The sequence below is a fragment of the Bubalus bubalis genome, chromosome 13 (assembly GCF_019923935.1).
Source record: "Bubalus bubalis isolate 160015118507 breed Murrah chromosome 13, NDDB_SH_1, whole genome shotgun sequence".
Classification (NCBI taxonomy): Eukaryota; Metazoa; Chordata; class Mammalia; order Artiodactyla; family Bovidae; genus Bubalus; species Bubalus bubalis.
In genome coordinates, this window is record NC_059169.1 from 9,406,750 (window position 1) to 9,426,044 (window position 19,295).

The 19,295-nt window shown below is 39.0% G+C and overlaps 1 protein-coding gene across 6 annotated transcripts in view; it reads left to right on the top strand.

Moving 5' to 3' along the window:
• The window catches only part of NALCN (sodium leak channel, non-selective), a 303,051-nt gene that overhangs the window by 116,910 nt on the left and 166,846 nt on the right, over positions 1-19,295 (top strand). For all 6 annotated transcript variants that reach the window (XM_045162542.1, XM_045162541.1, XM_045162544.1 and 3 more), the window contains one exon: positions 16,030-16,197. In XM_045162542.1, coding sequence (XP_045018477.1) covers positions 16,030-16,197 — 168 coding nt within the window. The remainder of the gene's footprint in view (positions 1-16,029; positions 16,198-19,295) is intronic.

Genomic DNA, 19,295 nt, shown 5'->3' on the forward strand with positions numbered 1-19,295 from the left:
GAGGCCTTACAAATAGCTGTGATAAGAAGATAAGTGAAAAGCAAAGGAGAAAAGGAAAGATATAAGCATCTGAATGCAGAGTTCCAAAGAATAGCAAGAAGAGATAAAAAAGCCTTCCTCAGCAATCAATGCAAAGAAATAGAGGAAAACAACAGAATAGGAAAGACTAGAGATCTCTTCAAGAAAACTAGAGATACCAAGGGAACATTTCATGCAAAGATGGACTCGATAAAGGACAGAAATGGTATGGACCTAACAGAAGCAGAAGACATTAAGAAGAGGTGGCAAGAATACACAGAAGAACTATACAAAAAAGATCTTCATGACCCAGATAATCACGATGGTGTGATCACTGACCTAGAGCCAGACATCCTGGAATGTGAAGTCAAGTGGGCCTTAGAAAGCATCACTATGAACAAAGCTAGTGGAGGTGATGGAATTCCAGTTGAGCTATTCCAAATCCTGAAAGATGATGCTGTGAAAGTGCTGCACTCAATATGCCAGCAAATTGGGAAAACTCAGCAGTGGCCACAGGACTGGAAAAGGTCAGTTTTCATTCCAGTCCCAAAGAAAGGCAATGCCAAAGAATGCTCAAACTACCGCACAATTGCACTTATCTCACATGCTAGTAAAGTAATGCTCAAAATTCTCCAAGCCAGGCTTCAGCAATATGTGAACCATGAACTTCCAGATGCTCAAGCTGGTTTTAGAAAAAGCAGAGGAGCTAGAGATCAAATTGCCAACATCCGCTGGATCATGGAAAAAGCAAGAGAGTGCCAGAAAAACATCTATTTCTGCTTTCTTGACTATGCCAAAGCCTTTGACTGTGTGGATCACAATAAACTGTGGAAAATTCTGAAAGAGATGGGAATACCATACCACCTGACCTGCCTCTTGAGAAACCTATATGCAGGTCAGGAAGCAACAGTTAGAACTGGACATGGAACAACAGACTGGTGCCAAATAGGAAAAGGAGTACGTCAAGGCTGTATATTGTCACCCTACTTATTTAACTTATATGCAGAGTACATCATGAGAAATGCTGGGCTGGAAGAAGCACAAGCTGGAATCAAGATTGCCAGGAGAAATACCAATAACCTCAGATATGCAGATGACACCACCCTTATGGCAGAAAGCGAAGAGGAACTAAAAAGCCTCTTGATGAAAATGAAGGAGGAGAGTGAAAAAGTTGGCTTAAAGCTCAACCTTCAGAAAATGAAGATCATGGCATCTGGTCCCATCACTTCATGGGAAATAAATGGAAAAACAATGGAAACAGTGTCAGACTTTATTTTGGGGGGCTCCAAAATCACTGCAGATAGTGACTGCAGCCATGAAATGAAAAGATGCTTACTCCTTGGAAGGAAAGTTATGTCCAACCTAGATAGCATATTCAAAAGCAGAGACATTACTTTGGCAACAAAGGTCCTTCTGGTCAAGGCTATGGTTTTTCCAGTAGTCACGTATGGATGTGAGAGTTGGACTGTTAAGAAAGCTGAGCGCCGAAGAATTGATGCTGTGAAGAAAGCTGAGTGCCGAAGAATTGATGCTTTTGAACTGTGGTGTTGGAGAAGACTCTTGAGAGTCCCTTGGACTTCAAGGAGATCCAGCTAGTCCATTCTAAAGGAGATCAGTCCTGGGTGTTCATTGGAAGGACTGATGCTAAAGCTGAAACTCCAATACTTTGGCCACCTTATGCAAAGAGTTGACTCATTGGAAAAGAGCCTGATGCTGGGAGGGATTGAGGGCAGGAGGAGAAGGGGATGACAGAGGATGAGATGGCTGGATGGCATCATCGACTCGATGGACATGAGTTTGAGTGAACCCCAGGAGTTTATGATGGGCAGGGAGGCCTGTTGTGCTGCGATTCATGGGGTTGCAAAGAGTCAGACACGACTGAGCGACTGAACTGAACTGAAGTGATTAAAATAACAAATCTTCTTGCTTCCTACAGCGCATACTAAAGTTTTGTAGTAGTGCTTCTTACTGCTGGGATAACCTTGTTAACATTTGTTGCTTAAATATTTCTTAATGATTTCCAGAGACCCCTGCCTTTTTTATTGTGAAGAATTATGTCTATAATAGATCTTAGAATTCAGGGGTTCTGTATTTATGGAAAAATTGATTGACGGACAACTCTTTAGAAACCCATTCATCATGTAAGTGAGGAATACATATCTAGCTGTGCTACACTTGGAGAAATCCAATATGAAAAATAAAACTTAAAAAGCAGAAGCATCACAATGTGATTATTTTTATTAAAAAAGCACTTTCCACATACAAAATCAATTTGCCTCAGAGTTGGGTTCTCTTCTATATCCGGAATTCTCCCAGTGCATTTAAAAATGGATTTGGTTAACAAAAAGTCAATCCACCCACACATCAATTTTTCAGAAAAAGAATTGATGGTATACAGCTATTGAATACAAACTTCTATGTGGGTACGCGGAAACTTTTAAGGAGTCACTTATGAATTCCTCCCTTGGTGGAGATGTGTTTCCTGTAAGAAAATATCATTAGTATTAAACTTTCTCTGAAATAGTCTCCGTGACGTGATGTTGCCTAATAGCTGTGTCATATATGGAACTTTTTTTGTTGTTGTTCAGTTGCTAAGTCATGTCTGACTTTCTATCTCATGGACTGTAGCCAGCCAGGATCCTCTGTTCTTGGGGTTTCCCAGACAAGAATACTGTAGTGGGTTGCCTTTTCCTTCTCTAGGGGATCTTCCTGGATCAAGGATTGAACCTAATCTCTTGCTTGGCAGGCTGCTTCTTTACCACTGAGCCATTTAGAATTGTGGTGTATGGAGCTTACAGTTAAGCAAGAAATATAGACAGTAAATAGTAACAAGTTTTTATGCTATGGAGAATCAATGACATAGGCTCACAAAGAAATTATGTCCAACCAAACACCTGAAAAATGGACATAATTTTGCTGCAAATCCAGCACAGAAAGTATAGATCGTTATTAAAAGCAGAGGGGGGATAATTGTATTAGTTTCTGCTGTACAACAGCATGAACCAGCTATCAATACACATATGTCCCCTCCCTCTTGAGCCTCCCTTCTGCTCCTCCATCCCACCCCCTAGGTCATCACAGAGCACCAGCTGAGCTCCCTTGCTATACAGAAGCTTGACACCAGCTATCTATCTTACACTGATAAGTGTATATTTCAATGCTACTCTCTCAGTTCACCCCAACCTGTCCTACCCCTGCTGTGTCCAGAAGTCTGTTTTCTATGTCTGCTTCTCTATTCCTGCCCTGCAAATAGATTCATCAGTACTGCTTTTCTAGATTCTATATGTATCAGTTCAGTTCAGTCACTCAGTCAGTTGTGTCTGACTCTTTGCAACCCCATGGAAAGTACCAGGCCAGGCCTCCCTGTCCATCACCAACTCCTGGAGCTTACTCAAACTCATGTCCATCATGCCATCCAACCATCTCATCCTCTGTTGTCTGCTTCTCCTCCTGCCTTCAATCTTTCCCAGCATCAGGGTCTTTTCCAATGTTCCAAAGTCTGTTCTTCGCATCAGGTGGCCAAAGTATTAGAGGTTCAGCTTCAATATCAGTCCTTGCAATGAATATTCAGGACTGATCTCCTTTAGGATGGACTGGTTTGATCTCCTTGTAGTCCAAGGGACTCTCAAGAGTCGTCTCCAACACCACAGTTCAAAAGCATCAATTCTTTGGCACTCAGCCTTCTTTATGGTCCAACTCTTACATCCATACATGACTACTAGAAAACCCATAGCTTTGACTAGATGGACCTTTGTCAGCAAAGTAATGTCTCTGCTTTTTAACAAGTTGTCTAGGTTGGTCATAACATTTCTTCTAAAGAGCAAGCGACTTTTAATTTCATGGCTGCAGTCACCATCTGCAGTGATTTTGGAGCCCAAGAAAATTAAATCTGTCACTGTTTCCATTGTTTTCCCATCTATTTGCCATGAAGAGATGCAACTGGAAGCCATGATTTTCATTTTTTGAACGTTGAATTTTAAACCAGCTTTTTCACTCTCTCACTTTTATCAAGAGGCTCTTTAGTTCTTCACTTTCTGCCATAAGGGTGGTGTCATGTGCATGTCTGAGGTTATTGATATTTCTCCCGCAATCTTGATTCCATCTTGTGCTTCATCCAGCCCAGTGTTTCTCATAATGTACTCTGCATAGAAGTTAAATAACCAGGGTGACAATATGCAGCCTTGACGTACTCCTTTCCCAATTTGGAACCAGTCACCATTATTCCATGTCCAGTTCTAACTTGCTTCCTGACCTGCATACAGATTTCTCAGGAGGGAGGTAAAGTGGTCTGGTATTTCCATATCTTTAAGAATTTTTCACAGTTTGTTGTGATTCACACAGTCAAAGGCTTTGGCATAGTCAATAAAGCAGAAGTAAATGTTTTTCTGGAACTCCCTTGCTTTTTCAGATTCAACGGATGTTGGCAATTTGATCTCTGCTTCCTCTACCTTTTCTAAATCCAGCTTGACCTCCATCTGGAAGTCCTTGGTTCATGTACTGTTGAAGCCTCACTTGGAGAATTTTGAACATTACTTTGCTAGTGTGAGATGAATGCTATTGTAAGGTAGTTTGAACATTCTTTGGCATTGCCTTTCTTTGGGATTGGAATGAAAACTGACCTTTTCCAGTCCTGTGGCCACTGCTGAGTTTTCCCAATTTACTGGCAAATTGAGTGCATCACTTTAACAGCATCATTCTTTAGGACTTGAAATAGCTTAGCTGGAATTCTGTCACCTCCACCAGCTTTGTTCATAGTGATGCTTCCTAAGGCCCACTTGACTTCGGACTCCAGGATATCTGACAGTAGCTGAGTGATCACACCATCGTGGTTATCTGGGTCATGAATATCTTTTTTGTATAGTTCTTCTGAGCATTCTTGCCACCTCTTCTTAATATCTTCTGCTTCTGTTAGGTCCATACCATTTCTGTCCTTTATTGTGCCCATCTTTGCATGAAATGTTTCCTTGGTATCTCTAATTTTCTTGAAGAGATCTCTAGTCTTTCCCATTCTGTTGTTTTCATCTATTTCTTTACATTGATCATTGAGGAAGGCTTTCTTATCTCCCCTTGCTATTCTTTGGAACTCTGCATCCAAATGGGTATATCTTTCCTTTTCTCCTTGCCTTTAGCTTCTCTTCTTTTCTCAGCCATTTTAAGGCCTCCTCAGACAACCATTTTGTCTTTTTGCATTTCTTTTCCATGGGGATGGTCTTGATCCCTGTCTCCTGTACAACGTCACAAACCTCGATCCATAGTTCTTCAGGCACTCTGTCAATCAAATCTAATCCCTCGAATCTATTTGTCTCTTCCACTGTGTAATCATAAGGGATTTGATTTAGGTCATACCTGAATGTTCTAGTGTTTTTCCCTACTTTCTTCAATTTATTTGATTTGCAATAAGTTCATGATCTGAGCCACAGTCAGCTCCCCGTCTTGTTTTTGCTGACTGTATAGAGCTTATCCATCTTTGGCTGCAAAGAATATAGTCAATCTGATTTCAGTATTGACCATGTGGTGATGTCCACGTGTAGAGTCTTCTCTTGTGTTGTTGGAAGAAGGTGTTTGCTATGGCCAGTGCGTTCTTTTGGCAAAACTCTGTTAGTCTTTGCCCTCCTTCATTTTGTACTTTAAGGTCAAACTTGCCTGTTATTCTTGTTAATATATGAAATTTGTTTTTCTCTTTCTGACTTATTTCTGACTTACTTCACTCTGTTTGACAGACTCTAGGTTTATTCACCTCAAATCCACTACACATGACCCAATTGATGATCATACTATAAGAAATTCCAACAAAATTTCAAATGTTCTAGTAGTGTAGAGTTCACTGATACTATTTAAGGTATAGGTAGCATCCAATGGTAGATGAAAAATCCTTGCTGTTCTTTTTTGTATATAGTACTATTTTTTAAAATAAATTTATTTTTTTATTTATTTTGGCTGCACTGGGTTTTCGTTGCTCTGTGCAGGCTTTCTCTAGTTGCGGCAAGGTGGGTCTTCCCATTGCAGAGGCTTCTCTTGTTGCAGAGCACAGGCTCTAGGCACACAGACTTCAGTAGTTGCAGCTCAGAAGTTGTGACGCGCTAGCTTAGTTGCCCCGAGGCATGTGGGATCTTCCCAGACCAGGGATCAAACCTGTGTCCTCTGCATTGGTAAATGGATTCTTAACCACTGTGCCCCCAAGAAATTCCAATAGTACTATTTTTTTAATTTAAAAAATCAACAAGAGAGGTTGTTGTTCAGTCACTAAATTGTGTCTGACTCTTTGCAACCCCATGGACTGCAGCACACCAGACTTAACTCATGTCCATTGAGTCAGTGATGCCATTCAACCATCTCATCCTCTGTCATCTTCTTCTCCTCCTGACTTCCGTCTGTTCCAGCATCAGGCAGGGTCTTTCCCAATGAGTTGGCTCTTTGCATCAGGTGGGATTGCATGGTAAAATATGGCACATGCTATCTTTCTATTAATTGTTGCCCACTTCCAAAACCACTGAAAGTAAATTTGATTTTTATCAACAACATAGTAGAGATTTAGTTCACTTAAAAAAAAAGATAGGTATCACTTTATTCTTGAACTACTGAAACATTCAGAATTTGTTTAACATCTCTTAATTGATGAGGTGTATCTGAGTTTCCCAAAGTGTGTTTGATCTTTATTCCAATCACATTATCTCTTTTCTTTGTATCAGAAACTTCTACACAAGTCAAAGTGGCGAGTTTCAAATGAATGTGGATAAGTCATTTTAATCACACTTGATTTTTTTTTATAAAATACTCTCTTTTGAAAAAAATTGATAAAGGTGGTTTGGGCTTAAGCCAAGAGTCAACAGACTTTTTTCTTGCAGAGCCAGACAGTAAACATTTCAAATTTTTCAGACCATGTGTCCTCTGCTTCAGCTACTCAACTCTGCTGTTGTTATGCAGAAGGGAATGTGGCCTCAGAGTGGTTGTGTGCCAGCAAAACTTTCTTTACAAAAATAAGCAATGAGTTTGATCTTGGTTTAAGCTGTAGAAACACCATCTGATCCGCCAGGGAAGCCTCTAGAGACACAGAGCATGTCAACGAACATCCCTTTGTATTGAATTCAAATATAGTAAGACTAACAACATAATAGCTGCTATTTTTTTTTAGAAGTTGCATTATGTTGCCATGTGCTTTAAAGGAATTTATTATGTCTGTTAATCCTCAAAATGGCTATAATAACAGCAATTCAAGTTTATGGACTATAATGATACAGTATTTAAGGAAATGGCTTTATGTAATATTTTATAAAGTTTATTTTTAAAATAGATCACCAGAGGCCATGAGCTTTCAGAGAAGTAATTTCTTGAGTTCCCACATATTCCAGAATAAATTATTTTGAAAATCCAAAATAAATCATTAAGAGTCAACTTGCAGTCTAGAAAACAGTCTTTAAGCATAAATTCAGTTGCTTAGCTTCTGTTGAAAGGCTGGGGCCTTGTTTAGTTACTTTGGTTTAATTAACCTAAATTTAGAATTAGTTGAGAAACAGGGAAAACTTTTCTTTGTTTTTGAGGCTCTGCATAAACATAACAATGTAAAGATTTACTTTCTTTTGGAAGTTTTCATTTTTCATTTTGATCTAAAATAATCTATTATCATTACTGTTATACATAAAATCACATTATTATACATTAATATAATGAACATAATTATATTTTACAATGTATAAATGTATTTGTATTTATTAAATTTATTAACACACTTTAATAATTTATATTTATTAATTTTATTAATAAATAATAAAACTTGAACAGTACTTAAACAATGCTTTTGCCTGGAGGCTCAGATGGTAAGGAATCCACCTGCAGTGCAGGAGACCCAAGTTCAGTCCCTGAGTCAGGAAGATCTCCTGGAGAATGAAATGGCAACCGACTTCAGTATTCTTGCCTGGAGAATTCCAGGGACAGAGGAGCCTGATGGGCTACAGTTGATGGGATCTCAAAGAGTTGGACACAATTAAGTGACTAAGACTTTTACTCTTCATTATATAACAATATGTAAATATATCTGTATATCCAGCAGATTGCACATTTAACAGAAGTTTATCAGCACAGCCTTATGCACAGATTAAAAATTTTAACCTAGTCCCTCTTTTAAGAAACTTGTCAATTGCTGAGAGCGAGAGAGAACAGTGAAGCTCTAGAAGCATGCCGCTGTTTCATTTCTGGTCAAGGGACAGGTTTACCTCATTTTGAACTCCAAGGTGTCTCTTCGGTTTCCTGTTTTTCGGTTTCCGGTTTTCTGTGTTTTGAAGCAGAAGGCCTTTCATCAACATGGACTCATTTTGCCGTCTTATAGAAAGTTATCTTTTCTAGCAAAGTGGTTTCTATGTTCCTCTGAAGACATTTGGCTTTAAGATATTTGTTAAAATGAAATTATGTGAAAGAGCCATTTATTTTAGTTCCAACAGAATCTGACACCCATGTTTCAGCTCATTAATCATAAGAAATGACTGAATTATGAAAATAACTCATCTTATTCTACCAGCAGTCTTTCATATTATCATTGGGTTTAATTTCATCTTCTGGGAAACTTTAATTAAATAAGTTTCTTTTGACTATAGCTTCTTCATGTGTTTCTAAAAGATTTGAGTAGTATATTGTTAGGCAAAAAATAATACAATAATGACATTTTTGACTATTCAATGATCCATCTCCAAAGTCTGCTCTTTAACTGTCTAGAGAATTGAAGGTATGCCATATACTAAGAGTAGATGATTTACCGACACCACAGAAATGATGTGGGTCATCATTTATTTCAGCGTTATTTAACTTGAATTTCATTTAGGAGAATAGGGGTGCCTGTATTGTGTTTCTTGTGAGTTTTATGCTGAAGTCTTCTTCTGTGATAAATGTGCATTCATTTTCTAATGAATATCCATCATGTTTCTCTGAAATTATGAAATAGAATTTGCAACACAAATCTTGGATAATATATTTCAAATATCTTTGCACATATGGGCAGTATTTCTGCTCTTTTATCTTCTCAGACCTGTGTATCACAATCAGCTCATTTATAATTTGTCACTGATCAATGTTCATAAATTATTCATGGAGTTAAAAGGGCAGAACAGTTTCCATTGTTCCATTTATATTAAGCATGTCATTTTCCATTCAGTTATTTTTCTCCTGAGCTTCAGAAACTTGGCCATCAACTTGTTGTCTTACCTGCTAGCCTCACAAATCCAATTACAAGTTCTTTTGGAAAACAAGCATTTTAAACTAATTTCTTGTATTCTTCATTCTAAAAAAAAATCTTTTCACAAGTTATGTGCTGCCATTGTAAGAACAAGTATAATAATGTTTCTTAGAACAGTAACTCCTGTCATTTTTATTTGTTTAATTAAATTTATTTCATTTTATTTCATTTTAATTAAATTTGCATTCCATTATTGATAATTTCCTTGAGGACAAGAGGGCTTGTTATAGTAGATATTAGATAGCATATTTATTAGTATAAGATGAAAATTTGGAAAATAAATAATAAAATGTAGTATTTTAAAAACTCATACAACTTGCATTCCTGAAAATGTTAAACTCTGCTATGATGACATCAAACCTGATTTATCTGTGTAGCATAAATTCTCAAGAGGGGGTTGGAAAAACCCCTAAGGGGATAAAAACTTATTGGAGAGGCAAAAAAAAAACCCTACTCTTTCCATATATAAAGCAAAGTTAGATATGTTTATATTTATAACATATATATACTAATAAAAATTCCATATGATGTAGTGATTAGAAACAAAATATCTAGAAAAGGCTCAGGGGGGTGGTTAAAAAAAGAGTGCAAATCCCTGATTTAGGAAAAATTGTAAGAAGAAAGAAATATTTTGGTGTTTTCATGTATTGTTTTCAGGTTTCTTCAAGTAACATGGCAACAATGTGTAGGAAAAATTTTAGTATCCCCCTCTCGCAAATCTTGCCTTCCCTCTTAAAAAGACAAGTTTCAACTTTAAGCACCCACTGATGGTATAATGTCCTCTGAGGATTCGAGACAGAGGACAGGTCCTACTGTGACCTTCTCAGGATGGGGCCTGCTGAGTTGGGGGCGAAGGTCATGGGTGCTCCTAGACTAGGGTTAATGAAAGGGAGACTCCCAAAGGTTGCAATGCTGACTGCTAAGGAATTGCAGAGGACCTGGAGATTGTCATACTGAGTGAAGTGAGTCAGAGAAAGACAGATGTCATAGGATATCACTTATACATGGAATCTAAAAAATGGTACAGTGAGCATATTTGCAAAACAGAAATGGAATCACAGATGTAGAAAACAAATTTATGGTTGCCAAGGGGGAAGTGAGGGAGGGATGAATTGGGAGATTGGGAACTTCCCTGGCGGTCCAGTGGTTAAGACTCCACACTTTCACTGCAGAGGGTGTGGATTCAATCCTTGGTCGCAGAACTGAGATCCCAAGTGCTGCATGGCACGGCACACACACAAAAAAACTGAGAGACTGAGATTGACATATGCACACTACTATATATAAAATAGATAGCTAATAAGGACGAAGACTCTTGAGAGCCCCTTGGACTGCAAGGAGATCCAACCAGTCCGTTCTGAAGGAGATCAGCCCTGGGATTTCTTTGGAAGGAGTGATGCTAAAGCTGAAACTCCAGTACTTTGGCCACCTCATGCGAAGAGTTGACTCATTGGAAAAGACTCTGATGCTGGGAGGGATTGGGAGCAGGAGGAGAAGGGGACGACAGAGGATGAGATGGCTGGATGGCATCACTGACTCAATGGACGTGAGTCTGAGTGAACTCCGGGAGTTGGTGATGGACAGGGAGGCCTGGCGTGCGGCAATTCATGGGGTCGCAAAGAGTTGGACACGACTGAGCGACTGAACTGAACTGAACTGAAGGATCTACTGTATAGCACAGGGAACTGTACTCAATACTCTGTAATGACCTGTATGGGAAAAGAATCTAAAAAGAATGGATACATGTATATGTAAAACTGACTCCCTTTGCTGTATACCTGAAACTAACACAACATTGTAAATCAACTATACTCCAATAAATTAAAAACAAAAAAGATTTGCAGTAAACCTCTAAATTGGGCACATGCTTAGATGATGCTTTGCGGAAGCACTTCCATGTAACTGGATTCTGCAGATAAACTTGCCAGCCTCCTTCCTTTTGTATGGCCAGCACTATGACTGGTAAGTTCCTCACTGTCCAGCAACTGTCAATATTGAGTTCATTGACTCAGGCTAGAGCCATCCATTGAAAGGAGCTTACTAAAATTACCTCCTCACTGCTTCTGCCCTGATTGTTCCAAACTGTTACCTTCTGCTGAATTGAAATCCTGCGCTAAACCCTCTAACCGACACTGGCAACTTAATTTTCCTACATCCCTTCTGTAATTCCTGACATAGTTCTCCCCTTTGCCAGAATAACCATAATTATGAGTAAGTTCACGTATTGCTGAAGCCTGGCTTGGAGAATTTTGAACATTACTTCACTAGCGTGTGAGATGAGTGCAATTGTGCAGTAGTTTAAGCATTCTTTGGCATTGCCTTTCTTTGGGATTGGAATGAAAGCTGACCTTTTCCAATCCTGTGGCCACTGCTGAGTTTTCCAAATTTGCTGAGGGTGAAAAAGTTGACTTAAAGCTCAACATTCAGAAAACTAACATCATGGCATCTGGCCCCATCACTTCATGGGAAATAGATGGGAAAACAGTGGAAACAGTGTCAGACTTTATTTTTTGGGCTCCAAAATCACTGGAGATGGTGATTGCAGCCATGAAATTAAAAGATGCTTACTCCTTGGAAGGAAAGTTATGACCAACCTAGATAGCATATTCAAAAGCAGAGAGACATTACTTTGCCAACAAAGGTCCGTCTAGTCAAGGCTATGGTTTTTCCAGTGGTCATGTATGGATGTGAGAGTTGGACTGTGAAGAAAGCTCAGCGCTGAAGAATTGATGTGGTTGAAGAAAGGTGAGTGCCAAAGAATTGATGCTTTTGAACTGTGGTGTTGGAGAAGACTCTTGAGAGTCCCTTGGACTGCAAGGACATCCGACCAGTCCATTCTTAAGATCAGTCCTGCGTGTTCTTTGGAAGGACTGATGCTAAACTGAAACTCCAGTACTTTGGCTACCTCATGTGAAGAGTTGACTCATTGGAAAAGACTAATGCTGGGAGGGATTGGGGGCAAGAGGAGAAGGGGACGACGGAGGATGAGATGGCTGGCTGGCATCACTGACTCAATGGACGTGAGTCTGAGTGAACTCCGGGAGTTGGTGATGGACAGGGAGGCCTGGCGTGCTGCCATTCATGGGGTCGCAAAGAGTCGGACACAACTGAGTGACTGAACTGAACTGATGAGTAAGTTAGACATATTTTTATGTATCATATTGTTCCATGAAATTTTAGGACTTTGGGACTAATACTATTTCTTGGAGAATGGAATGTTGGCCTGTAACAATTCACAGACAATGTTAACAATGTTCATGTTAGCATGTGAATGTTAACATTCACAGACAATGTAACCAAGGCATTTCCTCCCAGGAGAATTGGAATCAGGAATTCTAGTAGGAAAATCAGTAGGAATATCGGTGTTTATACATAATCACATAATACTTTGCTAAATCTTTTTTAGTGCCTTTTAGTGGCTTTGAAAAGCACATGGTTTTCCCACCAGGCGAATAATAATGCACAGGGATCCAACTGCATATTTATTATAAATTATGATCATTTAAACAGATTGTTCCATCTGTCTTTTGATAGCAAATGTAAAGTTAGTAAAGTGATTATATTTATATGTAATTAGGCAATCTATTCGAATGTATTTCCGGCATTTATTGGTAGTTCCCTGATTTAAAAAAAGAAAAAAGAAAAGGCCACTTTGATATGATTTTCGTTCCTTCCCTTGGAATGAAAGTCTGAAAATACAGGTGAGGGAGAGGTGGACCCTGGGTACTGGCCGCTGCTGCCTCTGTTAATACAGCTGCCGAGCCAGGCTGCAGGGAAGCCTTCAGATGGACCCATGGAGTTTCAGTTTCTCCAAGACTCTGCCAAGATGCCTGGGGGAGGGGGACAGCTGCTGGACTTCCTCCTTGTGCTGCAGGGCCCCGGCTGAGAAGCCAGGGCTGGAGATTAATTGCCTCTTGTTGGGACTTGTGGCCAGGATCTGGGTCCTCTGGGCGCCTGAGGCCGACCCTGCAGAGGAACTGTGGTCCTGGGAGACCCAGAAGAATCCTGTTGATCTCTGAGATCCAGGCAAAGAATCTCCCGAAGAGCTGAATTACTCCCAGGAATGGATTCCACCTGCCTGGGATGGAATCCTGACACAAAGCAGCTTCTTCCTTCTTGTTGTTCAGTCACTAAGTTGTGTCCAATTCTGCGACCCCATGGACTGCAGCACACCAGGCTTCTCTGTCCTTCACTGTCTCCCAGAGTGTGCTCAAGTTCATGTCCATTGAGTAGGTGATGTTATCCAACCATCTCATCCTTGGCGGCCCCCTTCTCCTTTTGCCTTCCCCCTGCTGCCCAGCCAAGCGGCTGTAGGGTTTTAGGTCATTTATCACCAAAAATAATCTCACCACTGTTGAGAGCATTAAAGACAAATAAACAAAACATACAGCAGTGAGCAAGCAAAGAAAAATATTCACACACAAAGGGACTCAGAAACTGAAGATAGAACTTGAAATCCAAGATGAATATGTACAGAAATTTCCCAATCTGGTAGAATGGATGGGCCAGAGAAGAGGGTCCCCCCCACTCCGCCCAGTATCTCAAAGATAGTTAATTAAGGCAAAAAACAGACCTTCTGAACTTTGACTAACATTTTCAAAAAAATGAGCTGAAAAGGGCATGGTCATTGATGAGAGCTAATTATATGAGAGAACACGTGGGTAAAAATAAAGAAATGGTAGAAATCAAGAGGGAAAATCAAGAGTCTAAACTTGATTTTGGAATAATAGGAGTCCCTGAAGGACAAAGGGAACGGAAAAGTAATAATAAATGAGAGAACAAAATGTTCCTAAACTGAGGCGTTTCTGTCCCACTCTTTGCAATTCCATGGACTGTAGCCTTCGAGGCTCCTCTGTCCATGGGATTCTCCAGGCAAGAATACTGGAGTGGGTTGCCATGCCCTCCTCCAGGGTTCCGACCCAGTGATCGAATCCATGTCTCCTGCATCTCCTATATGGACAGGCATGTTCTTTACCACTGGCTCCACCTGGGGCTTGATAAAAAAGCAATAATTACTATTCAAGAAGCTAGAATTGGGACTTTCCTGGCAGTCCAGTGGTTAAGACTGCGAGCTTCCACTGCAGAGGGCACAGTTCAATCCCTGGTTGTAGAATTAAGGTCATGTAAACCATACAGTGTGGCCAAAAAAAAAAACTTTGGTGGATGATCTCAGAAAAAGCAAAATTTAGGAAGAGGTGTGGTATCACTAGGAGTGGGGGTGAAAGATGGATGATACTATGCAGTTTATAGGTTGGTAAGGGTGTGAGGGAAGAGTGAGCAGGAGAGGAGTTTGCAATTATTTAATTTGGAAGCAATAATAAAAAGGTATAGATTAATACAAGACAGTTGAGCCTTAAGCTGGGAGATTAGAAAAATAGAGTCTAAATAAAGAAGGAAGAAAAAAGACGTTAACAACGATTTGCCCAAGCCAGAAAAGACAAGAAAAAGTTAAAAGATAAACATCAATGACACACAATGAACTAAAAACATAAGCCTTGGTATAACTTTGGCATACTAAATGTGAGAAGGCTGAATTTTCCTATCAAAAATCATACAAAATATGCCCTTACAGAAGTGGTTGATTACAGACTGGGGCAAAGAAGGTTCAAGATTTTTTTTTTAAATCATAGAAAATATGATCATGTTTAAACACAAAATAAATAGCTTATTGATTCTGGGAAACACATAGAACGTGGTCCCCAGAAGTAGCTGAAAATCATCTATGAAATTATTAAGAGTGACACCTAGAATAGTAAAACATTTAAAATGCTTAGCAGAGCATGCAAAAATTAGAGGAACATTCTCAAAGTCAAGAAAGTGTTTTGACGCGAATGCAGAACTCCCAGGGGGCACCAGGGCCAGTAGCTGCCCTGAGGGTGTTTGCATGTTCTTATCACCTAGAAGGTGCCTTACAAAGAGCTGTAACCTGGACAGGAGGCGGGGCTGTATAGCATCAGGACACACGAGGTCTTTACCTCTGTGAGAGAAGGAAACTGTCCCTCTCTCAAAAGGAAATTGTGAGTCATGATCCTGACTCCAGAAGAATAGAAAAAGAGTACGCTTTACTGAAAATCAGACAGCACGTGCCTGCCCATGTGGGATTGAAATTCAAAATCACTTTACTTTCAGGTCTTGAAAATGTCCACCAGAAGTTGATTTAAAGGGGCACCAAATATGGCACCCTGCTCCAGTACTTTTGCCTAGAAAATCCCATGGGCGGAGGAGCCTGGTAGGCTGCAGTCCATGGGGTTGCTAGAGTCAGACACGACTGACGACTTCACTTTCACTTTTCACTTTCACGCATTGGAGAAGGAAATGGCAACCCACTCCAGTGTTCTTGCCTGGAGAATCCCAGGGACGGGAAGCCTGGTGGGCTGCCGTCTGTGGGGTCGCACAGAGTCGGACACGTCTAAAGCGACACAGCAGCAGCAGCAGCAAATTTATAAGATACCTCATGTCGCCTGGTCAACGAGTTCTTTCTGGGGAAAAAAAAAAGAAGTACTCTAAGTACAGGTTTTGCAAATTTAGAGGAAATTAATGAAATAATACCTCTCAGAAACAGTTAATACTTTTACGTGCTTCTCTGATCACTGAAGATACATTTGGTCTGTGATGTTCTAGTTGGTGTGTTTTAAAACCATCTTTTTACTAAAATTTCATTCTATATTTTTATATAACATATCTTCTCTTTTTTTATGCTAGTGGTGAAAATTCATGCACTAACAAACACATGACATATTTTGAAATAAATTGTGGGTTGATTTTAATTTCACTCTTTTTTCCTCTAGGTGGCTTTTACAGTACTTTTTGATTTGGAAGCACTTCTGAAGATATGGTGTTTGGGATTCACTGGATATATTAGCTCATCTCTCCACAAATTCGAGCTGCTACTCGTAATTGGAACCACTCTTCATGCATATCCAGACCTTTATCATTCCCAGTTCACATACTTTCAGGTAATACACATAATGCCTGTTTTTCTTTAGAATTGTTTTCTTTCCAGAGAACATACATACATTCTAACAACTAGATATTGCAACAACCTTACTAACTACAAACTTGAGATGGCCTCAGTTCTTAAATACCAAAAATAGCACATTCATAAATCTAGGGACTTCCTTGTGGCCCAGAGATTAACACTTGAGCTTCCAATACAGGGGACACTGGTTTAATTCCTGGTCAGGGAACTAAGATCTCACGTGTGCTGGTATAACCAAAAATAAATGAAGTAAATCAGATAAAATGGACTTCCCTGCAGACTAGTGATTAGGACTCTGTACTTCCACTGCAGGGAGCACAGGTTCAATCCCTGGTCAGGAAACTAAGATCCTACATGTCTCATGGCATGGCAAAAGATAAAAAATTACTGTTTATAAACTCCTAAAAATTCATAGTAATAAATGGAGGTGTTTTTCATACAGTTCATAAAAAGTTAGCACAGTGCAATAGACATACATATTTTATATTCACATGGGTATTATAATCTGAGCATTCATATTAAATTTTGAAATTGATATATGACTTTATATATGACTTTAATTCCAAGAGTAGATCTCCCTTCATAATAAGCCTAAATTTGTTTGCTCAACAGTACTTAAAATTGAAACAATAAAAAATTAAACTTACCTTTACAGAATATAGTCATACTTTATTATTTAAAAATGCCTATAAATTTCTTTGTGATGATTAAATTATAATATCTGTAATTTTTACTTTGTAATAACTGGGTATCTTTGTTTTAAGTGCATTATATTGAATCATATTACTTTATAATTGTTCAGTAAACAAAAGTGAGTATTAATGTTATGTTCTTTGTTAGCAATAGCCATGTGCTGAGTGATATTTTAAATACTTGGTCAAAATATATGTATATGGGATATCCTAATTTTAAAAATCTCATAGTCATTTTCTGAGTCGAAATTTGGTTATTTATACAATTTGTCATGTAAATGTCAGAAGTTGCATTGTTTTCTTAATAGATATTTTAAAGACTTGGAGAATTAAATGGCAGTATAATTTTTAAAAACTATGCAGAGAAAGAAGATTCTAATTCCTTAGATGAAAGAAAATACATTCGAACTTCACTCACGAACTTATTTATTGGTGATACCGAAGCTGTCATATTCAGAGCAATATTAACTTCAACTGCCAGATTGCAACCTGAAACTGAATACTTCGGATACCTAGAAGAAAGGACATGAAAATACAGTTCACAAAAACGAAAAACATACTCCACAAACACACATAAAAAGCTGAGTCTCCAGTAATCACAGCCAAGCATATTGCACTCACAGAGGGCATCATGGTTCGAGCTTTCAGTACCGTCAACGTCTTTGAACGAAAATCCCTTGTCACTTGTTGGGTTATATCCTCAGGCTTGGTTATCATAAGTGAGATGGCTGGGGCAGGAGACATACACATTTAAAACTCTTGATACAAAATATGCTTTCCAAGCATATGTCATTATATGCTCTTGGGCACTGCTGTCTAGATTCACAGAATCAACATGCACATTTAGTACCTAATGTTAGAGAATCATTGTACATAATTGCAGAAAATATGCCTCATAGTTAAAACTACAACATATCTTTTTTATAAACCTATTAAATTAACCAAATTAAGAAAGGCATTGATGCCTCTTTCAGCAAGGATACCAGATAAAATATATTCAGGGCTTGCTTTAAAATTGTTAGCATTTCTTTCAGATAATTTTTCATTGCAAAGTTACACATAGGTCAAAGTTTTGCAAACAAAGATATTTAGTCTAGGATTATTGATGAGAGAAAAAAATGGGAACTGTTTAAGTGATAAATGTGAGGAATAGCTTGGTAAGTCATGTGGAAATTTGACCATAAAAATGATTATGATGAATAGTGGTAAAGAACCCACCTTCCAATGCAGGAGACATAAGAGACGTGGGTTCGACCCCTCAGTCAGGAAGATCCCGTGGAAAAGAGCATGGCAACCCACTCCAGTATTCTTGCCTGGAGAATCCCATGGACAGAGGAGCCTGGTGGGCTACAGTCCATGGGGTCACAAAGAGTCGGACACGACTAAAGCGACTGAGCTCACATAGTAACTTAAAGATATGATTGTTTTATTTACATAAAAACAGTATAAAAGTATATAACAGGTATAGCTACAAATCCAGCCTATAAATAACGTATGTAGTTTATATATGTTTATAAAATACCTATAAATGAAAAAATGGCTGGAAAGAAATAACCCAAATTATTACAAATTGTTAATAGTCACCATCTCTAGGTTCTTTTCTTCTAGTCTATTTTACACAAAATATCTAAAATCGGTATGCATGGCTCTAATCATTGTATATATATATAGACATATAGCTATAGATATGGTCAAGTAATGCCTGGTCAGTGAAGTTTGCGTTTTTTTTTCTGGCCATACCATGCAGCTTGTGGGATCTTAGTTCCCCAACTAGGGATTGAACCGAGGCCCACAGCAGTGAGTGCACAGAGTCCTAACCAGTGGACCGCCAGGAACTTCCCAAAGTTAACAATGTTAATGCCTATATAATTTATAATAGTTTAGTTTTTTGTTAGTAGTTGAGTGATTTTCATTCATCTCTCTGTGTCCATGGCCAAGTTTATATTTTTCTAATGAGATCATTAGACACTGCCTCATTTATTTTGTGCCTAAGAGATAAGTCTCTCAAGAAGCTTAGATGTCTCAGGATTTTTGCAGATTGACAGATGGGGAACCCACTGTCCTGAACAGACTGGCTCTTCATGGGCTGACTTGGATCTCCCTGGTTGGTCCGCACGCTTGTTTCTCATCTCGCTTGACCTCGCTTCATCATGTTGGCAGCAGTTCTTCCCGGAGTGGATGTCACATTTTTCATATTTAAACTAAGTCAACATTTGAGTACAAAATGTCTCCCTTTTTATCCGTCATCCCTGAGAGTTGATATTCAGTTGAGTTGCTCAGTTGCGTCCAACTCTTTATGACCCCACGGACTGCAGCACACCAGGCTTCCCTGTCTATCACCAACTCCCACAGCTGGCTCAAACTCATGTCCATCAAGTCAGTG